The sequence below is a fragment of the Plectropomus leopardus genome, chromosome 2, assembly GCF_026936395.1.
Source record: "Plectropomus leopardus strain MGB_pleo_1.0 chromosome 2, ASM2693639v1, whole genome shotgun sequence".
NCBI lineage: Eukaryota > Metazoa > Chordata > Actinopteri > Perciformes > Serranidae > Plectropomus > Plectropomus leopardus.
This window is the reverse complement of record NC_142177.1, coordinates 21,052,067-21,069,799: the sequence shown is the minus strand read 5'-3', so window position 1 is coordinate 21,069,799 and position 17,733 is coordinate 21,052,067. Positions and strand designations below refer to the sequence as shown.

Here is a 17,733-nt window from a genome sequence, read left to right as displayed (position 1 = left end):
ATTGATCTGCAATTCGGGTTTAATATTAAAAAATAAAAAATATGTAATGAAAAAACATTAACAAGAAATGAGCACGAATAGAAAGCCTAATATTGTCACAAACTGACCTTGAGCTATGATTTTTACGCTGACCCGGCACCGCTTGGTGCTACAAAACAAGCGCTCCTCTGGGTACCTGAAACGCCCCTCGATCATTTGACGTGTCCGGCTGCCGCTGAGCTCCGCAGCACGCCGTGAACCTGCAGCCAGTAGGTCTCAGCGCCCCAGAGGAGACGGGCACACTGCAGGTCTATGTCCTCAACACTTAGTTATAGTGATCATTATATTTACGTTTTTGTCTAAGTTATACCTGAGCACCTTTTGGAAGCAGCCTGCTCCCACACCGACAGAGCTGCCCGCGGAGGAATGCACGTTAACACCGATACCTGCGACCGAAAACACACCAAAAAAGACAACAACGTGTCATGATGGAGGGCTCAAATATTCCCCGTCCATCGTCAAACCGTAGGCCGTCTTTGGGGACAATTTCACCCGATGAAAACGCTCCTGTCGGGACAGCTCCGTCTCAGGTGACCGTGAAGAGACAAGCGGTGAAGAGACACCACCACAAACACAACCTGAAGCACAGGTACGAGTTTCTGGAGACCCTCGGGAAGGGAACTTATGGCAAAGTGAAGAAAGCCAGGGAGAGATCCGGCAGACTGGTAAGGACTAATATAAGTCTCATTTTTATGACTGTATGAATGAATGCCTTTATCAGCGATGCCACATCTGCAGACAGAAGGTCTGTGTTTGTCTCGCTGTCCCGTCTGCCACCTGTTGTTTAGAGATAGGGGGCTATTTTTAGAGGACGTGCTGTCTGCGCTCAGGTCGGCTACATATCGATTTTAAACACGATTATATGCAGGATTGGCTTTAAGTTTCACCCTGCGAAGAACTGAGCTACAAAACTTGATTGTATCCTAATGAAATAGGTCAATGTGCTTGCTGCTGATGTTGACAAACCAGCATTAGTTTGCTTTAGTGTTCACTATGTTTGCTTTCGGGTGGGGGAAGCTCATAGCTCTCAGTTTTCTCAACACTGCATCCAGTCTGTGCATTTGATAACATAACAAAAAATTCTTAATGTTTAGTGAATTGCAGCCCACATACTGCATATTATCTACATGGTATCCTCACAAAGTATGTCAGTGGATTACAAAACGTATGGTTAACACTGTTTGCTATCTGGGTTTTAAAGTATACAGTCCTCTGGGTACACTAATTAAAAAAATTATGCAACACTCGTAATTAAGTTTTTTTTTTCCACATCATGATACCAGTTACCACATAACTGTTTGTCTGATCTTACTTAAAGGTTATTTGTAGTTAGGGCTGAGCGATATGGAGAATCACATTGACTGTTGGTATTTGCTCAAAATATTTACACAATTATATTTTTGATAAATAATATCATCAAAGTAGATATAATGACTAAGTAGGGAAATTAAATAATAGAACAGCCTGAACAGTCTTGTTCTGGCTGTTCTAAGTTTAGAAAATTACTTAAAACTGAATTTAAAACAGGAAAATTAATTAAAATTAAAAAGGAAAAGATAAGGGTTACAATTTTACAATATTCAAAATCTAAGATATCTAGTCTCATATGACAATATCAACATCCTGTCAATATAGTGCCCAGTCGTTTTTGTGGTGTATTAAAGTAGATCATTTGACAACAAAATCAATACTTTTGTACGAGGTCATCCTACAAAAACTGAAGTCAAAATTGATTCCTGTAAATCTGTCACTACACAAGACATTTTACACAACCACATCCTCTTTTGGCATAAAGGGAATAAAGGAAAGGCGTTTCATTGGAAAAACTGAGCGAGTCTCAGCTGGGACTTTGAAACAGGAAAGTTAGGTAACTTTCTTTTTGTGATGAAGGGTAGGGGGAAATTGAAGCTAGCCTTCCAGGTGAATTCCAGTTCCCTGTGACCTAAGGGGAACTGGGAGGTATTTATAACAGACTGGACAGAGATAAACTTTAAAGGGACATAGAGGAGTTGGCAAACAAAAGACAATGTCTTTTGTTAAAGATTTTATTTCTTTGTTGTGTAACAGAACGTGTCTGTATGCTTAAAAATGAATGGATGAAGTAACTGCTCATAGGAATGATGGTAGACTAAACATGAGAAAGTGTAATGCAATATAATTTAACAGCACCACAATCTAAGCCTATAAAATGACCATAAAGTTGTATCAACACCTTTCTCAAGCAGTTTCAACAAAAACAAGACAATGCAACCTTTATGAAGGTTTACTGCAGGGCTGCCGTGTTTGATTGCATTTGGTTTGACAGGGAGTTAATAATAAACAAGCAACTGTGTGCATGTTTATGTACATATTAAAAACTGTGTTCTGCTCTTGATAATTTGCATTCTGTTTGGCCTTTTTTTTTGTTTCCATTACTTGATGTCGCCAACATTTAATCAGGAAATAAAACTACAGGACAAATGTCAAAAAGAAAAAGCACGTCTAGAGTGTATATGGCAGAGTGTAAAGGCAGATAACTTCAGATATCGTGACTCATCAAAAAACAAACAAAAAACAGATACTTGGCTCAGAAGTGAACTCCCTTCACCAGTTAGTCTGCCTCTGCTGCCAGGTCATGTTTACCCGAAATGCTCTTTGTTAAGGATCGAGTTGTTATGAGTGAAAGCACTCGGAAATCAAGGACGTTAGAGACAGGAATTCCCCTTTTGTACCTGCTGTAAACGTAGCGATGCAAGTCCAGTCCTGTCTACACACCCATCTCTGCTCTCACACTGTCTGACATGACAAGCTGCTGCTGCACTTTGCTTTTAAAGGATATGAGTTAGTGTCTGAAAAGTATCCCTGCAGGCAGCCTTCTGGTCATCAAATCTCATGTTCAAATTTCAAAATACAGATCAGCCCAAATATATGTTTTGAACTCATTGCAGCTCAAATAGCATAGAATGGAAACAGGAAAAACAGCTTTGTTTTTATCAGGCTACTTTTAGTATAGACAACACAATGGACAAAGATAGGTAATTTGACACGGGGAGTGACATAACACAAAGGGTGGCTTCATCTTGCGTGCGTTGAGGAACTACAGCTGTTCCCATTATTTACATGCATAAGTTTGATTGCATAACCCATTTTAGTGGGTGGTCACAGCACACGTCAACTGTAGGGCTGACCACACACTTGGTGCATGACACGTATGCTGTATGTGCATCCGTGATTAAGCACCCTGGTTAGCACTGCAGCGTCTATTCATAACTCCATCAAGTTTGAGTAGCAACTAACTAGCTTTAAAATAGTGGTTTGCTAAACTGGGCTGAACAATTAAAGGTCCAGCGTGTGGGATTTAGTGGCGTCTGGAGGGGATGTTCTCTCGTGTGCCAAGCATGTAAGAGAACTACGGTGGCCTATACGAAAATCCAAACGGCCCTATCTAGAGCCGGTGTTTGGTTTTTCCTGTTCTGGGCTACATCGTGCGGACCAACTCTGTATGAAAATAAAATTGACTCATTTTTAGGGCAACAAAAACACAGCTATTCTTATTTTCAGGTGATTCCACATTAATTAAAAACATAGTTGTGAATATTATATGACATTTCCGCCAGTATATCTCCCTAAATCCTACACACTGAACCTTTAAAGCTTAAATGTTTTAGTAAGCAAAGATTTTTAAACATCAGCAGACAGGCTGAAACTAACTGTTATGCAATAATGCTATTATTATTCAGCTGATTATATTATTGATTGAGATTATAGGCATATAAAATGTTATTTTAAAAAAAGTTAAATTTACAAATAAAGAGAAAATCAGAAATCCCTCACAAGTGAGAATCCAGAACTATGGAACTTTGTGCAAGAAAAAATGTACTTAAATACATAATCGATTATAAGAATAGTTGCATTTTCTATTCAGTGACCTATCAGTTAATTGGTTCATATCAAATCTGTTGTCCTTTCCAAACAAAAGTTATCAAATATGTTAACAAAATGTCACTAGTATCACAAACTAATGCATACGTCCATTAATAGGCTTAACATTCTTAGGGGGAAAACATATTTAAACTTAATTGTCAGTCCTTTGATTATGTGCACATGGGGCAAAAAATGTGTATGTTTCAAGTTTGTAGGCTAGTTTACATGCAGTGTAGAATGAGTGTATATCTAATTAAGCCAACCTCACCAACATTATTTGGTAATTTAGCTTATCGTTCTTGAAACCGTTATGTGAGGTATGTTGTGTTATATTTGGTAAATATAATGTGTCAAGTCAAATGTGTAGAAAAGTACAAGTGGATTTATGAGTTACGCAACAGTTGCACCTGAAACTGTTTCCCCAGTGCACAAATATGGTTTTGTAGGTAGAGGAACTTGGTGTTAAATATCAAATGTTTTAGCTTCAGTGCGTATTGCGTGCAACAAACTGACAGTCACAAAGACCGCACACACACAGAGAACCGCACCGGGGTGTGAACTCATCATGAGTGTGAGTTCAGCCCGTCTGACAGCTATGCAAACACATGAAGGAAACCGCAGTTCCCAGAATCAGGAAAAAATATCTGTGGCGTGAATACAGCAGTGACCCGCAGAAGCATCGAGGCCAGACAGTGACTCATGACGGGAGACAGTTGAGTGTTGAGACTGATAAGACAAGTCGCTGTTTCACTCACTTCCCCTGTGTCTGCAGCCTTAGGGGTTAGGAAAGAGAGGAAACAAAGACACCCAGCCACCAGTGGCCATCTGGTGCCTCATGACACCCTTTAACATTGGGGTAGTCTGATGACGCACTCAGGGCTCGAAGGAATCCCAGGCATCCGAGCTTCAGATAGACAAACGCAGCATAAAGACATGTATACAGACTTGTCTGTATACATGACTTGAAGCTTACATGTGATAGGTATGTGATTACAGACCCCAACATAAACTATTCAGATTCAAATTCTCTTATTCTTTTAGCCTCACAGACATAACAGCAGACAATAGATTTCTTTACAGCAGACAATACTTGACCCCGCGTTCCCTCTGCTGAGTTTTCGGTTCACTGCCCATTGCTCATGTCACAAGAGGACAAGCTTCAGATGGAAGGCAGTGCTTATTAAATAACTTATTTATGTTTGGTTTTTTTTGGGTTTTTTTTTTACCTTGGTCTGATGAATAGACAGGCTTAATCTTGTACATTAATTAACTGACCCCTATTGTAACAGCCGCCGACCATTGTGTTAATGTTTTCTTTGTCATTAAAGCGACCGTTACGTAACTTTTGAAACAATAAGCAACACATTCTTCTGCTAATGAAACATAAAAAATGGGTTCATTAGCACTAAAACACGCCCTTGAACATTTCTATACACTCCAGGGTTTTGCAGCCGTACTTAGTATGGTGTGAAAAGCCAAACACCATTCATCTGCCCAAACTGCGATAACACAGAGCAGGTCAAAAATCAGCAAAGTTTCCCTGTTTTTCTTCATTGTTCCTTTAAAATAGAGTAGGTCATTAATCATTTTTACAATCATTATAGTAAAAACAGCGTGTGCATTGACTCAGTATACCTGCAGTAGCTAGCTAAGCCTACACTTTTCGGGGTTTGAGTTTGGTTTCATAAGAAAGAAACAAACTTCCATGTCCTTCCAAATTTGTCTGGGTAACAAGTGTCACTATTACATTGTGCTCCAATCTACAATACCAGTCTGAAAATGATAAAAATCTGAAATGATAACATGAACGTTTATGGAGCACAGCTGTTGAGTAGCCGATGTTATGCCTGCGTTTGAGGGGATGGGATTTAGTGAAGGGTTAATTGTCTCTTGCGGCAACAGCTGCTGCTGTTCTTAAAAAAGTTACACTCTGAACTATGTGACTCTTCTAACTTCTGTTGATTAGTCTCTCGAATCAGTCTCACTTTTCTAAAAATGATGTTAAATAAATACATAATTCCCCAAAAATCAAACATTATTTTTCTTTTTTTTAAAGGTTGCCATAAAGTCAATTAGAAAGGAGAAGATCAAAGATGAGCAAGACCTGGTCCATATTCGCAGAGAAATCGAGATTATGTCGTCACTCTGCCACCCACACATCATCACCATATATGAAGGTACAGTGTCAAGCGCTTTGTGTCCGTGTGTGTGTGTGTTTGGGTTGAGTTTTATCGTTCACTTTTCAGGGGTCACCCCATCTCTGAGCCACACGCGGAGTGAAACGTGGTACCTGGAAAAATGCGTCTCTCAATCAGTCTCTGTTAGAGATCCAGAGTTTGGTCACGCAAGTCTTTTGTGCTGAAGAGCAATGCTATGTTACATAAGTGCTGACACCCCGTCGTACCCCGTCAGAGCTGCGGGATAATGTGCGGAGCCTCGTGTCTTCCAGTGCCCATCACGCCTGATGAGATGGTCATTTAGTGTTTGTCCACCTCAGTGCATGTTTGTTTGCAATCCAGTCATCGTGGGGCCCGTTTATCCTAATCAGAGTTAACAAGGGATTGTACAGTAAAATGGAAATCTGGCATCAATTTCAAATGCTGGCATGTCCTTAATCAAATCATGTTACATACGTGTTGGCACTGATAAAGACTAGAATCTCGGATAATCTAAGGTGTTGAGATGGGTTTGAAAGTCTGAATAAAAGGAGTTCTGATGTTTTCTTATCCTACAGTATTTGAAAACAAGGACAAAATTGTGATAGTGATGGAGTACGCCAGCCGAGGGGACCTGTACGATTACATCTGCGACAAGAAGAACATCTCTGAACGGGAGGCCAGGCACTTCTTCAGACAAATTGTATCAGCTGTGCATTACTGCCATCAGGTAAGGCTCAATCCAATGCTTTCATACAGAGCTTATTAAAAATGCGTGCATCCCTAAGTCTTGAATAAAAACTAAAGTATCTCTGGCTGCTCCGGCAAAGCTAGAGCTCCGCTCAGACTAGCAGCACTGCTCGTTTTTTTTTTTTTTTTTCCAGGGCACAGGCACCCCCAAAGTTACATAATGGGCATTATTCAGTGTCAGCCTGCTGATCTGTACAGGGAGGCTGTGAGAACGATGCAGGGGGAAATGAACAGTTGGTTTGTAGAGAGCTAGCGTCAGGGCGAAAGGCCAGCCGTCTCAACACACAGAGACACACACACACACACACGCATGGCCTCACACTCTAATGAGGGTGTGATGGAACAGAAGGGCTCGACACACACGCACACCATCAGTCGTTGCTGTGTAATTATGAACATTTACAGCACACTATATTTTAGTGTAGCTGTTCAGCTCTTTGCAGAGCTTTTATAAATATTTGCTGGGCAGTATTTACAGAGTGAATCGCTCTGTCGTATTCTGTGTCAACCCTCTCTAATCTTTCCCTTTTATCGAGTGCTGATGTCTCATTTAAATACTTAATTTTTGAAAGCGGTCTGGAAAAGACCATCTAGAGTCAGTTTTGTATCGTACCGTGATGAATATAAAGTACTTCACGCAATAGTTTCTCCATGACTGCATCTCGACAATAAACGAATGCAGCACAACAAAACCTACAAACAATGTGTTCGTTGCTACAAACTGTGCCCATACGTGAGATGTTGTTGAGCTGCATGTTTGAAAGCAAAACACATTCAAACTGTGCTTGAGTCAAAGGCATGCCCCCCTACAGAGCGGAGGACAATGAGGCATAGCTGACGTACCAGAAAAAAAATCTTCACTCGGAAAAGAATGTGTTCTGACCCAGTAAAGACTAATCCTTTTACATAATATATCATAGACATCTTCCAGTAAACTGATGTGTGATGATGTGGGTGAAGATGTTGTAAAAATGATTAGGAAAAAAACTGATATCTTTTCTTTTCTTAGAATGGAATAGTACACCGGGACCTGAAACTGGAGAATATTTTACTAGATGGCAACGGCAATGTGAAGGTATGCATATGGGACACATTCCACACATATTCACACACAGGGCTCATGAGCATAAAAGTCTGCAGTTTTATGGTAAGGTTTGGATAATAAATGACTGCAGATGTAATTGCAAAGGAAATAAATGTAACATTTAGCAAAAGATTCCATTACTTATTGCACAAGTCCTTAGTGAATAAAAGCTGATTCACAATGCAGTGTTTAAAATCGTAGTTGGTGCGTGTAAAGAATGATCAATGACTTATAGTGATGCATATGGAATTTTTTAAAGAGGATGTTTCTTCTCTGCAGTAATCTGAAGATGATGTTATGCCGGATGTGACTCAGCCTGACGTCTATTTCTTGTTCTTGCAGATCGCAGACTTTGGCTTGTCCAACCTCTATCATGGTGACGAGTATCTTCAAACCTTTTGCGGCAGCCCTCTGTATGCTTCCCCCGAGATTGTAAATGGACGACCATACCGTGGGCCAGAGGTGGACACTTGGTCTCTTGGTGTGCTGTTGTACACGATGGTTCATGGCACCATGCCATTTGATGGAAACAACCACAAGTCGTTGGTCCAACAGATAAGCACCGGAAACTACCGGAAACCCAGCAACCCCTCTGGTGAGTCATTTCAGCTCCTTGAAACATAATTTTGGTGTCTATACTTTGTGTTGCAGTTTTCGAGTTGTCCCTTTCTTGTGAACAAAATATCTCAACAATGCTTTGAAGAAATTTCTTCAAATTTGGTACAAATATCCACATGGACTCAAGGATGAAGTGATCAGATTTTGGTTGTCAAAGGTCACTGTGACATTGCCTCTATCTTATTCATGCCAACACAATTATCTGAAGAACACCGTGAGGGAATTTCATCAAATTTGGCATAAACATCCACTTGAACTCAAGAATGAACTGATTAGATTTTGGTGGTCAAAAGTCAAGATCACTTTGACCTCACAAAACATGTTTTTGGCCATGACTCTAGAATTTCACACAAATGTGTTACAGAATAAAATGATGAAGTGATGAAATGTTATACCCAAAAGGTCAAAAGGTCAACTTCAGTGTGACATCATAATGTTCTGCAAAAAACAGAACACCATGAGTCTGGACAGACGTGGATATAAACTGCAACTGCAACTTGAGTGCAGAGGCATACACCCTGTTGTAGATGAATACAATAAAGAACATGTTTGTTTCTTTCTCTCTGTTGCTCTCTCTCAGATGCATGTGGGCTGATCCGCTGGATGCTGATGGTGAACCCAGAGCGCAGAGCCACAATAGAGGAGATTGCAGGACACTGGTGGCTCAACTGGGGCTACCAGCAGCCATTACTGGCTGAGACAAAGAGCAGTGCTGTAGAGCAAAGCTCTTCACTGACCTCTCCATCAGCATCACACCCTGCTGGGCTGGCTAGTGTTGCCAGTTGGCTGCGCCGTACATCCAGACCTCTACTGGAGAACGGCTCCAAGATGCGCTGCCTGCTCCGCTCACAGGGCGCTGGAGGGGATGTAGTCCGGCAGCGTTCTCTGCGAAGGTCACGAAAGGAAAACAATGTCTCCCAAACCATTCATGAAGTAAGCACAGACAGCCGCCCCTCTAAGGGTATTTTAAAGAAACGCAACAGCGTGAAGCAGAAGCCGATGAGTGAAACCCCCGCTGTGGCCTCAGTAGAGCCACAGAACGTTTTGTCTGCACCCGATGATACTCCTTCAGCCACACTGCTGCCTCGCAAAGGAATCCTAAAGAAGCCCACAGAGCATGAGTCAGGATACTACTCCTCCTCTCCTGAGAACAGTGACTCTGGCTGGCCACCTCAAACTAAAGAGTGCCCTTCAGCGCCAACCCATAGGAAAGGCATCTTGAAGCGCAACGGAAAGTTCTCCTCAGGTGGACTGCAGGAGTTTGGCTCTCTGGACCAGCTGGCTGCTTCTTTACCGCGCAGCGGCACCAGGTCGAGGCCGAATGGGGCCATCAGCGAGGACAGCATTCTGTCTTCTGAGTCCTTTGACCAGCTGGATCTGCCTGACCGAGTAGGACCTCCATCTCAAATGGATAAACCAGCTAGGGCCATCATGAGAGGGTGTGTGTCTGCTGACAACCTGCTAGACATTAACGAAGACGGGATTCTTGGGGATGGGCCGCTGAGGCCCTGGAACTGCTACAAGTCTGGAGTGGCCGACAGTGCCTTTTCTATCACAGACTGTGATAACGTCACAGAGACTTACAAACAGGCGCTGGTTATACGAGGCTCTGCAGCAAGCTGAAGGCTGGTGATGGGTAATGAGGGACAATTGTTTTTGACGGACCGTAAACTAAGGAAGACTTGAAAGCCAAAGCGCATAAAGTGAAATTAGCACACTGTAGTCCTAATCATTTTTGGCTAACTTCAGGAATTATTCAGTACCAAAGAGGCAGGAGGCTTCTTGTTTAACATCAGATTGTAATTTAGATGGTGATTGGTGAGGCTTGTAATTTGAGTCGAACAGGCTAAAAATAACCAGATGGTACAGTATTTGAAAATGTCCATTTCAAAGATTCTCAGGAGAAGAAAGCTGCTGTCGGTCAATAAGGAGCTCTAATTTTCAACACGAGAGCTCACCATCAAAAGTGCAGGTAATGCAAAAAGTCACTCTGAAACCAAAACACTGGTCTTAAATGTCAAAAAGTGACAGTGTGTTGAATATTTTTTATCAGTGACAACAAACTAAGAAACTGACATTTTACAGTCACAATGAGACTGTTGTTTGAATATTACTTAAGCCGGTGTCAGTGTCTTTAACTGTCAACAGGACTGTTTGAGAAAGTGCTTCTGACATAAACGCTCATTTGGATTCTGGCTGTGTGAAGCTGCTCATCTGTCAACCTTATGTTTAACCAGAATAACCGCAATAACACGCAGGTTTAATGTCAGGCTGGGTATGCTGCAGCTTTGACTGTGCTTTATAGAATGTGGGGAATATGACATTTCATGGATACCAAAGAGCAACTTTGCAAATGTCGTTGGATGTTTTTTTTTCTTTCTTTTTTTTTATCTTTATTTAAAGCACCAACAAAAAGTGCCAAGATGTTTGTTTGTAACATGGACTTTTTTTATTGTTTAATTTTTTCCTCTTAAATGACTCGTTCTAAGTTTGGACAATTACTTGAATAACAATCATGACTCATGTGACTCACATCACGTGAAACTAGAAGAACCTGCTTTTGCTACAGAGCCTGCCCTCATACAAGTGCCCAGGTGGCCATTCATTCAGTGTGCAGGTGGCAGTTTCACAGAAAAGGTAGGGCTCAAGAAATCACTTCAGAGTTTGATTGTTTGGAAATTTGGAAAACAGTGACTTGAGTCTGAAAGTGAATCATAAGTTCCAGCTTACTACTGTATGCTGGGTATAATGTGTAACCTTTCAGTGGAATTTTTAAGATCAGTCACGGAGCTCAGGTGTATTCAACTTTACATTTTAATTTAAAATATCCAGACACCCGCGGTGGTTGAGTATTTCATAAAGCCGGATTAGAGGTTCAGCCATTTAACTGTTAAAAATGTACATGACTCAAAAGGTAAAACTTATATAAACTTATAAAACTTATATACCAGGTTCTAAAGTAAAACAATGAATTATGCATATAGATGATCAACAATTAAGTTTGGAAAGATACATGCTATCTGGTTCTTATTCCTGCTATATGAAATACATCCAGGTAGTCAGAGAAATGAAATTGTTTCTGTTGAAATGTCCTGCTGCACACTGGAGTTACTCAGTTGGATTGGCACACTGGCATTAAATTAGAACATGAAGCCGGCGCCTGGAACAGCACTTAGTCGAACCATCGAAACCTGATAACCATTCAATTTATTGGCTGTTTATGAAGTATTAAGTTCAAGTACTAAAAGTTGCACACGGCAGTACGCTGATGCTGCAAAACCATGCTGTAACTGGAATGTAAAAACTGAATTTATTTATGGTTATTTTTCTGGCACACGTTGAGGCTTGTCAGGAATATAAAGCCTCCACAAAAGTAGGCTTGGAATTGCCTAATTTCAACTGGAAGTTCTTGTTATTTCTAATCTGTCACAGACAACTGATCTTATATTACTGAAGTGTGACAAAGAAGAAGACACGTCTCTTTCTCCCTCTTGTCCCAGAAGTTGCAGGTATGCAGGCTCTGTTAATATGCTTTTTTTTTAACAGCAACAAAAACAATGTTTGCCAAAGTTACTGGGCTTATCATTTATATGACTGTGTGATCTGTTATGACCAGGATGAGGAAATCAATAAAAAAACAGAACTCAAGTGCTGGCTAATGTCATCATTGACCTACATACATTTTTATATTGTCGTTTTTATCTTTCAACAGTGCTGACTTATAGTCACAAGGAATTTTTATGTAATAATAATCTTCAATAAATCCAGATAAATGCTAAAAATATGTGAATACATGTATGACCCTAATGCATAGAAGACATTTCATTAAAATGTGCAAACATTGCTGTAGGGTTCGATTTCGGTGTCAGCATCACAGAAAAGTTTATGTATCTTGGATCATATTTTATCTTTCAAAGCTGCTGTAGCAATCTCAAAAGACGTTCAAAACAAGAAGCAACAGGACGCACATTTAAAACAACTCTCAAACTGCAACAGCTCTACACAGCGCAGAGGGATCTCAACAACAATCAACTTGCAAAGAACAAGGAGAAATGGTAGTTAGGTTCAGTTTGCCTGGTATTTAGGCTTCTTGTTTTCTATCATGGCTTTAAATTTACAGTTCGCTCTCACCATTCATGTCTTGGAGGAGTGTTTTAGCTTGATTTCTTGGGTGATGTCACCTGTGTCAATACAGCATCCTGAAAGTCAGCAGGGGTGTAGCTGATCTCCGAGCTGTGCGCTCCTGATCTGCAAACACTGGCCTGGAAACGAGAGGGCAGGCTGAGCTCCAGCACACTCCCTAACTGGTCATAGCAGAGGAGGACAGAGCTCTGTTCAGGGTCAGAGTGAAAGAAAAACAACCATAAGTTCATTAGCGGGTCATGGACAGACTGTTGGATCTTGGCTATTGTTGCAAAGGGTCGGTACATTTCTGGAATTTTTTCTAAGGGAGGTTAAGCTTCAGAATTTTGGAGAAAAATCTTTTTTATTTCAATTTATTCTGCAAAACATGAATCATACTTTTTAATCACTTCAGTGTCAATTTTTTATCATCTCTATTAGAGGGGTTTGATAAAAAACAAAAATGTGAAAGTAGCATAAGCCTTTTATTTTGACAACATCAAAGACATTTAAACCATAAATTGATGCAGAAAGGGAACAAACTGGTGGATAAAAATTCACTGGAATGCTGTCAATTAGTGGTTTGATGTTTAAAATGTTCGAGCTGAGAACCCCAAATCCCTTGTTTCATATGATCCTCCCAGTGTTGAAGGGAAAAGTACGCCCTTGCTGCTCATGATATGGTAAAATGTTATATATATATATATATCATTTTATAAGAGAAAAGAGATAAAAACATAACTGTATTTATTCCATTAATCCAAAAGTAAACTGTTATCCTTGTTAATGGATTTTGGAAATGGAAATTTTGCAACCCTAATTTTGGCCAGTGCTGTATGTGCATGGCTGCTCTTTTAACCCTGCCTCTTTTTTGTACTTTTTCCTCAAGACTGTTCAAACCTATGCCTTCCAAAATTATCACAAACAAGCCAGTCACTGTTGACAACAGGGCAAAGTCAAAAGAGATATTATCTAAAAATGACGGTTAAACATTACCCTTACCAGATCAATGACCAAAAGGTTGGCCAAGAACGTCATCGCCAAATCAGAGGAGACGGCAGCGTCCACTAACTGTAGCCTCTGCATGGCAATGCTCACACAGGCACATGCAACAGTGGAGGGCAAGAACACTGAAAGCCTGCAGTCTGATGACAAGAGAGGGAGACTTACTCTAAAATTTAAAAAAAAATAAAACTAGCATTTCAAAATTTTGATGGCATCTGTATTTTACTTTAAGTACTATTGCAGCACTATTGTAGACTACTGCAAGAGTGGGACAGTCAGTAAAGGCTGGATGTAGATGGTTAAATGCCACCATTGTAGACACACCCTGATAGACAAAAGCAAGCACTCAAAAGCAGACATTTCCCCAAAACCTTACAATCTGATACAATACCCTAATTGCTTCAGGCAGGAGACGCACTGAGACAAAAAGTCTAACATTCAATCCCCACTCAGACACCTTTTTAAACTGGTTACAACGTCAGGAGCCAGGAATTGTCTTAATTTTATGGGCTGTAATGTTATAGTCCCTCTAAAGTGACACTAACTGACTGTATCCCCGTGACCTGTTGCCTCGGGCAGCACCACAGAGATTCGTGGGAAATCAGCCAGCTGAATAGCCGGACGCTGGTCTTTCACAGCAGACAATACAGGATTACACAAACTCAGCTCTCTGTCTCCAAAATGAACTGCTGACACATCGTAATCAAACTTATGGCTGCTTTGTGTCCATTGTTCACTGTGAGGAAAGTCATTTAATTTCACTGTTACATTTAATGCTCTCTAACATTTTTCTGAATCACAAAGGGATTACTAGGGATATAAAGTAGTTGCTTTTATTGCACTGGGGAGATAAAATGACCGTATAATTGAGCAAAAAATCATTTAACACAAAAAATATATGTGTTTTTACATGTTCTTCCACTTCTGATGCACATTGTCTGTTGGTTTATTTTATTTGGAAAGAAATCTCTTGTTGGTAATTCAGTTATATAACTCACCGGTGGCTGCCAGAGCAATGTAGGAGTGAACATGCCTGCGCATGTTTGGAAAGTGGTGCGGCTGAAGAGAGGGGAGAGCGTGAAGAATTGGCTCCAGGAAGTCAGAGGGCACCACAGACGCCAGACACCAGTCTAACCTGGACACCACTGCCACCTCCCATTGCTGCAACACACACACACACACACACACACACACATTCCTCTAAACCAATCCACCATCACAGTGCCACTGCATGAAAACCTTTAATCAAGTTCCCTCCACAGCTTTGTTCACTATCTGAGGGAAGTAGGGCTGCAACTACAGTTATGTTTGTTACAGATTATTATGTAGTTTATTTTCTCAATTAATCAGTTGGTCTACAAAATATTAGAATATTAGAAACCAGCGATATTTTTGTCCAACAAAACTAAACAACAAAAATATTACATTTACTATAATGTAAGACCAAAGAAAGCAGCAAATCCTTATATTCTAGAACCTGGAAATATCTAATTTTTGGCATTTTTGCTTGAAAAATGACAATGACAATTAAATGATGGTCAAAATAGTTGCAGATTAGTTTTCTGTTAATTGAATTGTCAGTTAGTTGATCAGTTGTTGCAGCTCTACAGGGAACCTTTACGGACAGTGGTTCATAATAACACTTAATACCTAACTGGACTGAGCTGTATATTTGGGTATGAAAGAATGTTTTTGGCGTGTCATGTCCGGGTGACATCTCAGATCCTATAATATGGGATCTGATACCTGTTTGGGCCTACCAAACAGGTATCAGATCCCATATTATAGATCAGTGGTGTTTCAAGGTCCAGTGTTTAAGATTTAGGGGGATATATTGGCAGTAATGTAATACAATATATGTGATTTTTTTTATTTAGTATATAATCACCTGACAATGAGAATCTCGTTTTTGTTGCCTTTGAATGAGCTGCTTATATCTACAGAGGGGGGAGCTCTGCGTTTACAAAGACTGGCATGTTTCTACAGGAGCCCAGAATGGACAAACCAAACACTAGCTCCAGATAGGGATATTCACATTTTTTGTTGGTTGCAGCCCCTCCTTGATGAGAGTGTTTTTTTTTAACATTAAACTGCTTTATTATGCGTTTTAAACCAGTTTCAAGTCAGCGGGTCTGTTTGTTTTGGAGAGAAAGAGACCTCTTTGGATAATTTGGCTCCCAGTACAAACCCTCTGAACGTCTGGATCTTATGTTATCGTAGATAAAAATGTGAGCGCACATTACCTGTCTCCAACAGGCCAAACAGCGCTGGACGAACGTGGATTTGTAACATGAGCCTGCTATGTTCAGTGTTTTTAACAGTTTAAATCACCTAGACTGTTTTGGAGAAAAAGGAGACTTTGCAATTCAGCTCCCGATAAAGACCTCCTAAACAATGAACACTGAAGGATTCTAACCAGGAGAAGTTTCAGCTGATTGCAATATGCAATCATTACTGCTAGATGCCACTGATGCCCCAAAATCTTATTCACCGTTCCATCAAATTAGTTTTTGTGTTGTCCACATTGCTCATGCGCAGATGCACAATGGTAGCAAGCATGAACATTACTATTAGATTACTGTAGCCATGCTGATAGGCCTTTAAACTCCATTTCCTGAGTTGCCACACTTCTATAATCCCAAATACAATATGCAGTTTATATAAAAAATAAAGATTTACCAGGATGTCTGAGACTGAGATGGAGCTGTCTGTGTAGATACAAAGCTTGCTGGCAGTCAGGGGGACAGTCTCTCTCATTTTGGAGGCCAGGAACATGCAGACGGACCCTAAAAGCTGCAGGTTGGACTTCTCAATGGGGAAGCGGCTCAGGTAACAGTCCAGGTAATACACCGCCAGCGGAAACACCTCCTCCTCACACTTCTGCTCCTCGCACACCTAAAAAGACGCCACGTGTGGTGCTTTTAATCATCTACAGGGAGATATAACATTACTTTAAGAAACATTTGCACACCTGAAACATCCACACTGCCAGTATCCTCCGCATGTATGGCTGGATGTCCGTCTGGACTCGGCCGAAGTATGGAGACACCGGGCAGGTCTTCTCCAGAGCCCTCAGGCTGTGCAGTGTTCGCAGGTCACCGGCCACAGGAGGGTCGCTGCCCGCCCGGAGAACCACATCACACCAGGTTTCTCTGGGTCCACTTTGAAACTGTCCATCCACACAATTATCCATTCGACGGGGTTAAACCATGGATTCGTTATGGTGAAGTCGGGTTAAACAAAGTAGAATTCAATATGGCGTCGACAAATCACGGAGTTATCAACAAACCGTTAAGCTAGCTGCTAACCACCACCGAGAGCGTGACCACCGTTAGCTCGCTATGCTAACTGTCGTCGGTCCTATGACCACAAACGGCCGTTTAAAGCGTCATTCAACGTAGCGAATCAAAAAAGTCAATTGTTAGTAATTTTTGGTATTTATATAAATATATATGAACCGATAAATTTTATCCTGTTCTATCAGAAAAGTTTGAAATTGGTCATTAATGTGAAGGTGAAGGTGAAGGACTGATACTCAACTTAAAACCTTCCGCTGAAGGGTGTGGCATGGCCAATGTAAGATTCTCAATTAAAATAAATTTATTTATTTATTTTTTTACTTTGAACATAATTATTGTCCCAGAGTGCATTAAAATGGATACGTTAATTTTATGTGTCTATATTTTTCTGTGTGGCTGTGTGGGCCTCCAACAGTTAAAAACTACAAAAAAAAAACCTATTAAAACAGGTACAATCTGTATAAAACGTGTATATATATATATATATACCTCATTGACATTTGCTTGACTATTATTATTGCATTGTTGTTTAATTCTAATATATTTATTTCATGACTAATTTAAAAATGTTTGCGTGATCAATGAATGACAAATGAGTCTGTATGCTGATAAAATTCAACACAGAAACTCAGCACCCAAAAAATGACAGGTCACTGACAGCTACATATTTTCACAAAAATCTACTGTACAGTGTACCAACGGTATCTAATTTCCCATTTGAAAATACCAAGGCAGGGTACAAATATACAGTAGCTGC

General features: G+C 40.4%; 2 protein-coding genes across 2 annotated transcripts; one reads left to right on the top strand and one right to left on the bottom strand.

Moving 5' to 3' along the window:
- Nucleotides 1-222: 222 nt before the first annotated feature.
- nuak2 (NUAK family, SNF1-like kinase, 2) lies at nucleotides 223-12,198 on the top strand. The gene is made up of 6 exons (XM_042504579.2): nucleotides 223-704; nucleotides 5,999-6,119; nucleotides 6,677-6,828; nucleotides 7,858-7,923; nucleotides 8,275-8,527; nucleotides 9,131-12,198. The coding sequence occupies exons 1-6, from the start codon at nucleotides 465-467 to the stop codon at nucleotides 10,171-10,173; spliced, it is 1,875 nt and encodes a 624-aa protein (XP_042360513.2). The 5' UTR covers nucleotides 223-464; the 3' UTR covers nucleotides 10,174-12,198.
- On the bottom strand, nucleotides 11,842-17,217 carry ccnd3 (cyclin D3). Its single transcript, XM_042504591.2, is given in 6 exon segments — nucleotides 11,842-12,719; nucleotides 12,722-12,881; nucleotides 13,675-13,817; nucleotides 14,676-14,838; nucleotides 16,357-16,572; nucleotides 16,649-17,217. Coding segments are annotated over 6 exon segments (939 nt in total). The 5' UTR covers nucleotides 16,871-17,217; the 3' UTR covers nucleotides 11,842-12,684.
- Nucleotides 17,218-17,733: the final 516 nt, after the last annotated feature.

What these genes read in the sequence shown, in the direction of transcription:
- nuak2 (XM_042504579.2), top strand. Translation starts at nt 465, where the DNA reads ATGATGGAGGGCTCAAATATTCCCCGTCCATCGTCAAACCGTAGGCCG. An exon ending in CTGTGCATTACTGCCATCAG is followed by an intron (nt 6,829 to 7,857) that starts GTAAGGCTCAAT and finishes TTCTTTTCTTAG; the next exon opens with AATGGAATAGTACACCGGGA. An exon ending in ATGGCAACGGCAATGTGAAG is followed by an intron (nt 7,924 to 8,274) that starts GTATGCATATGG and finishes TTGTTCTTGCAG; the next exon opens with ATCGCAGACTTTGGCTTGTC.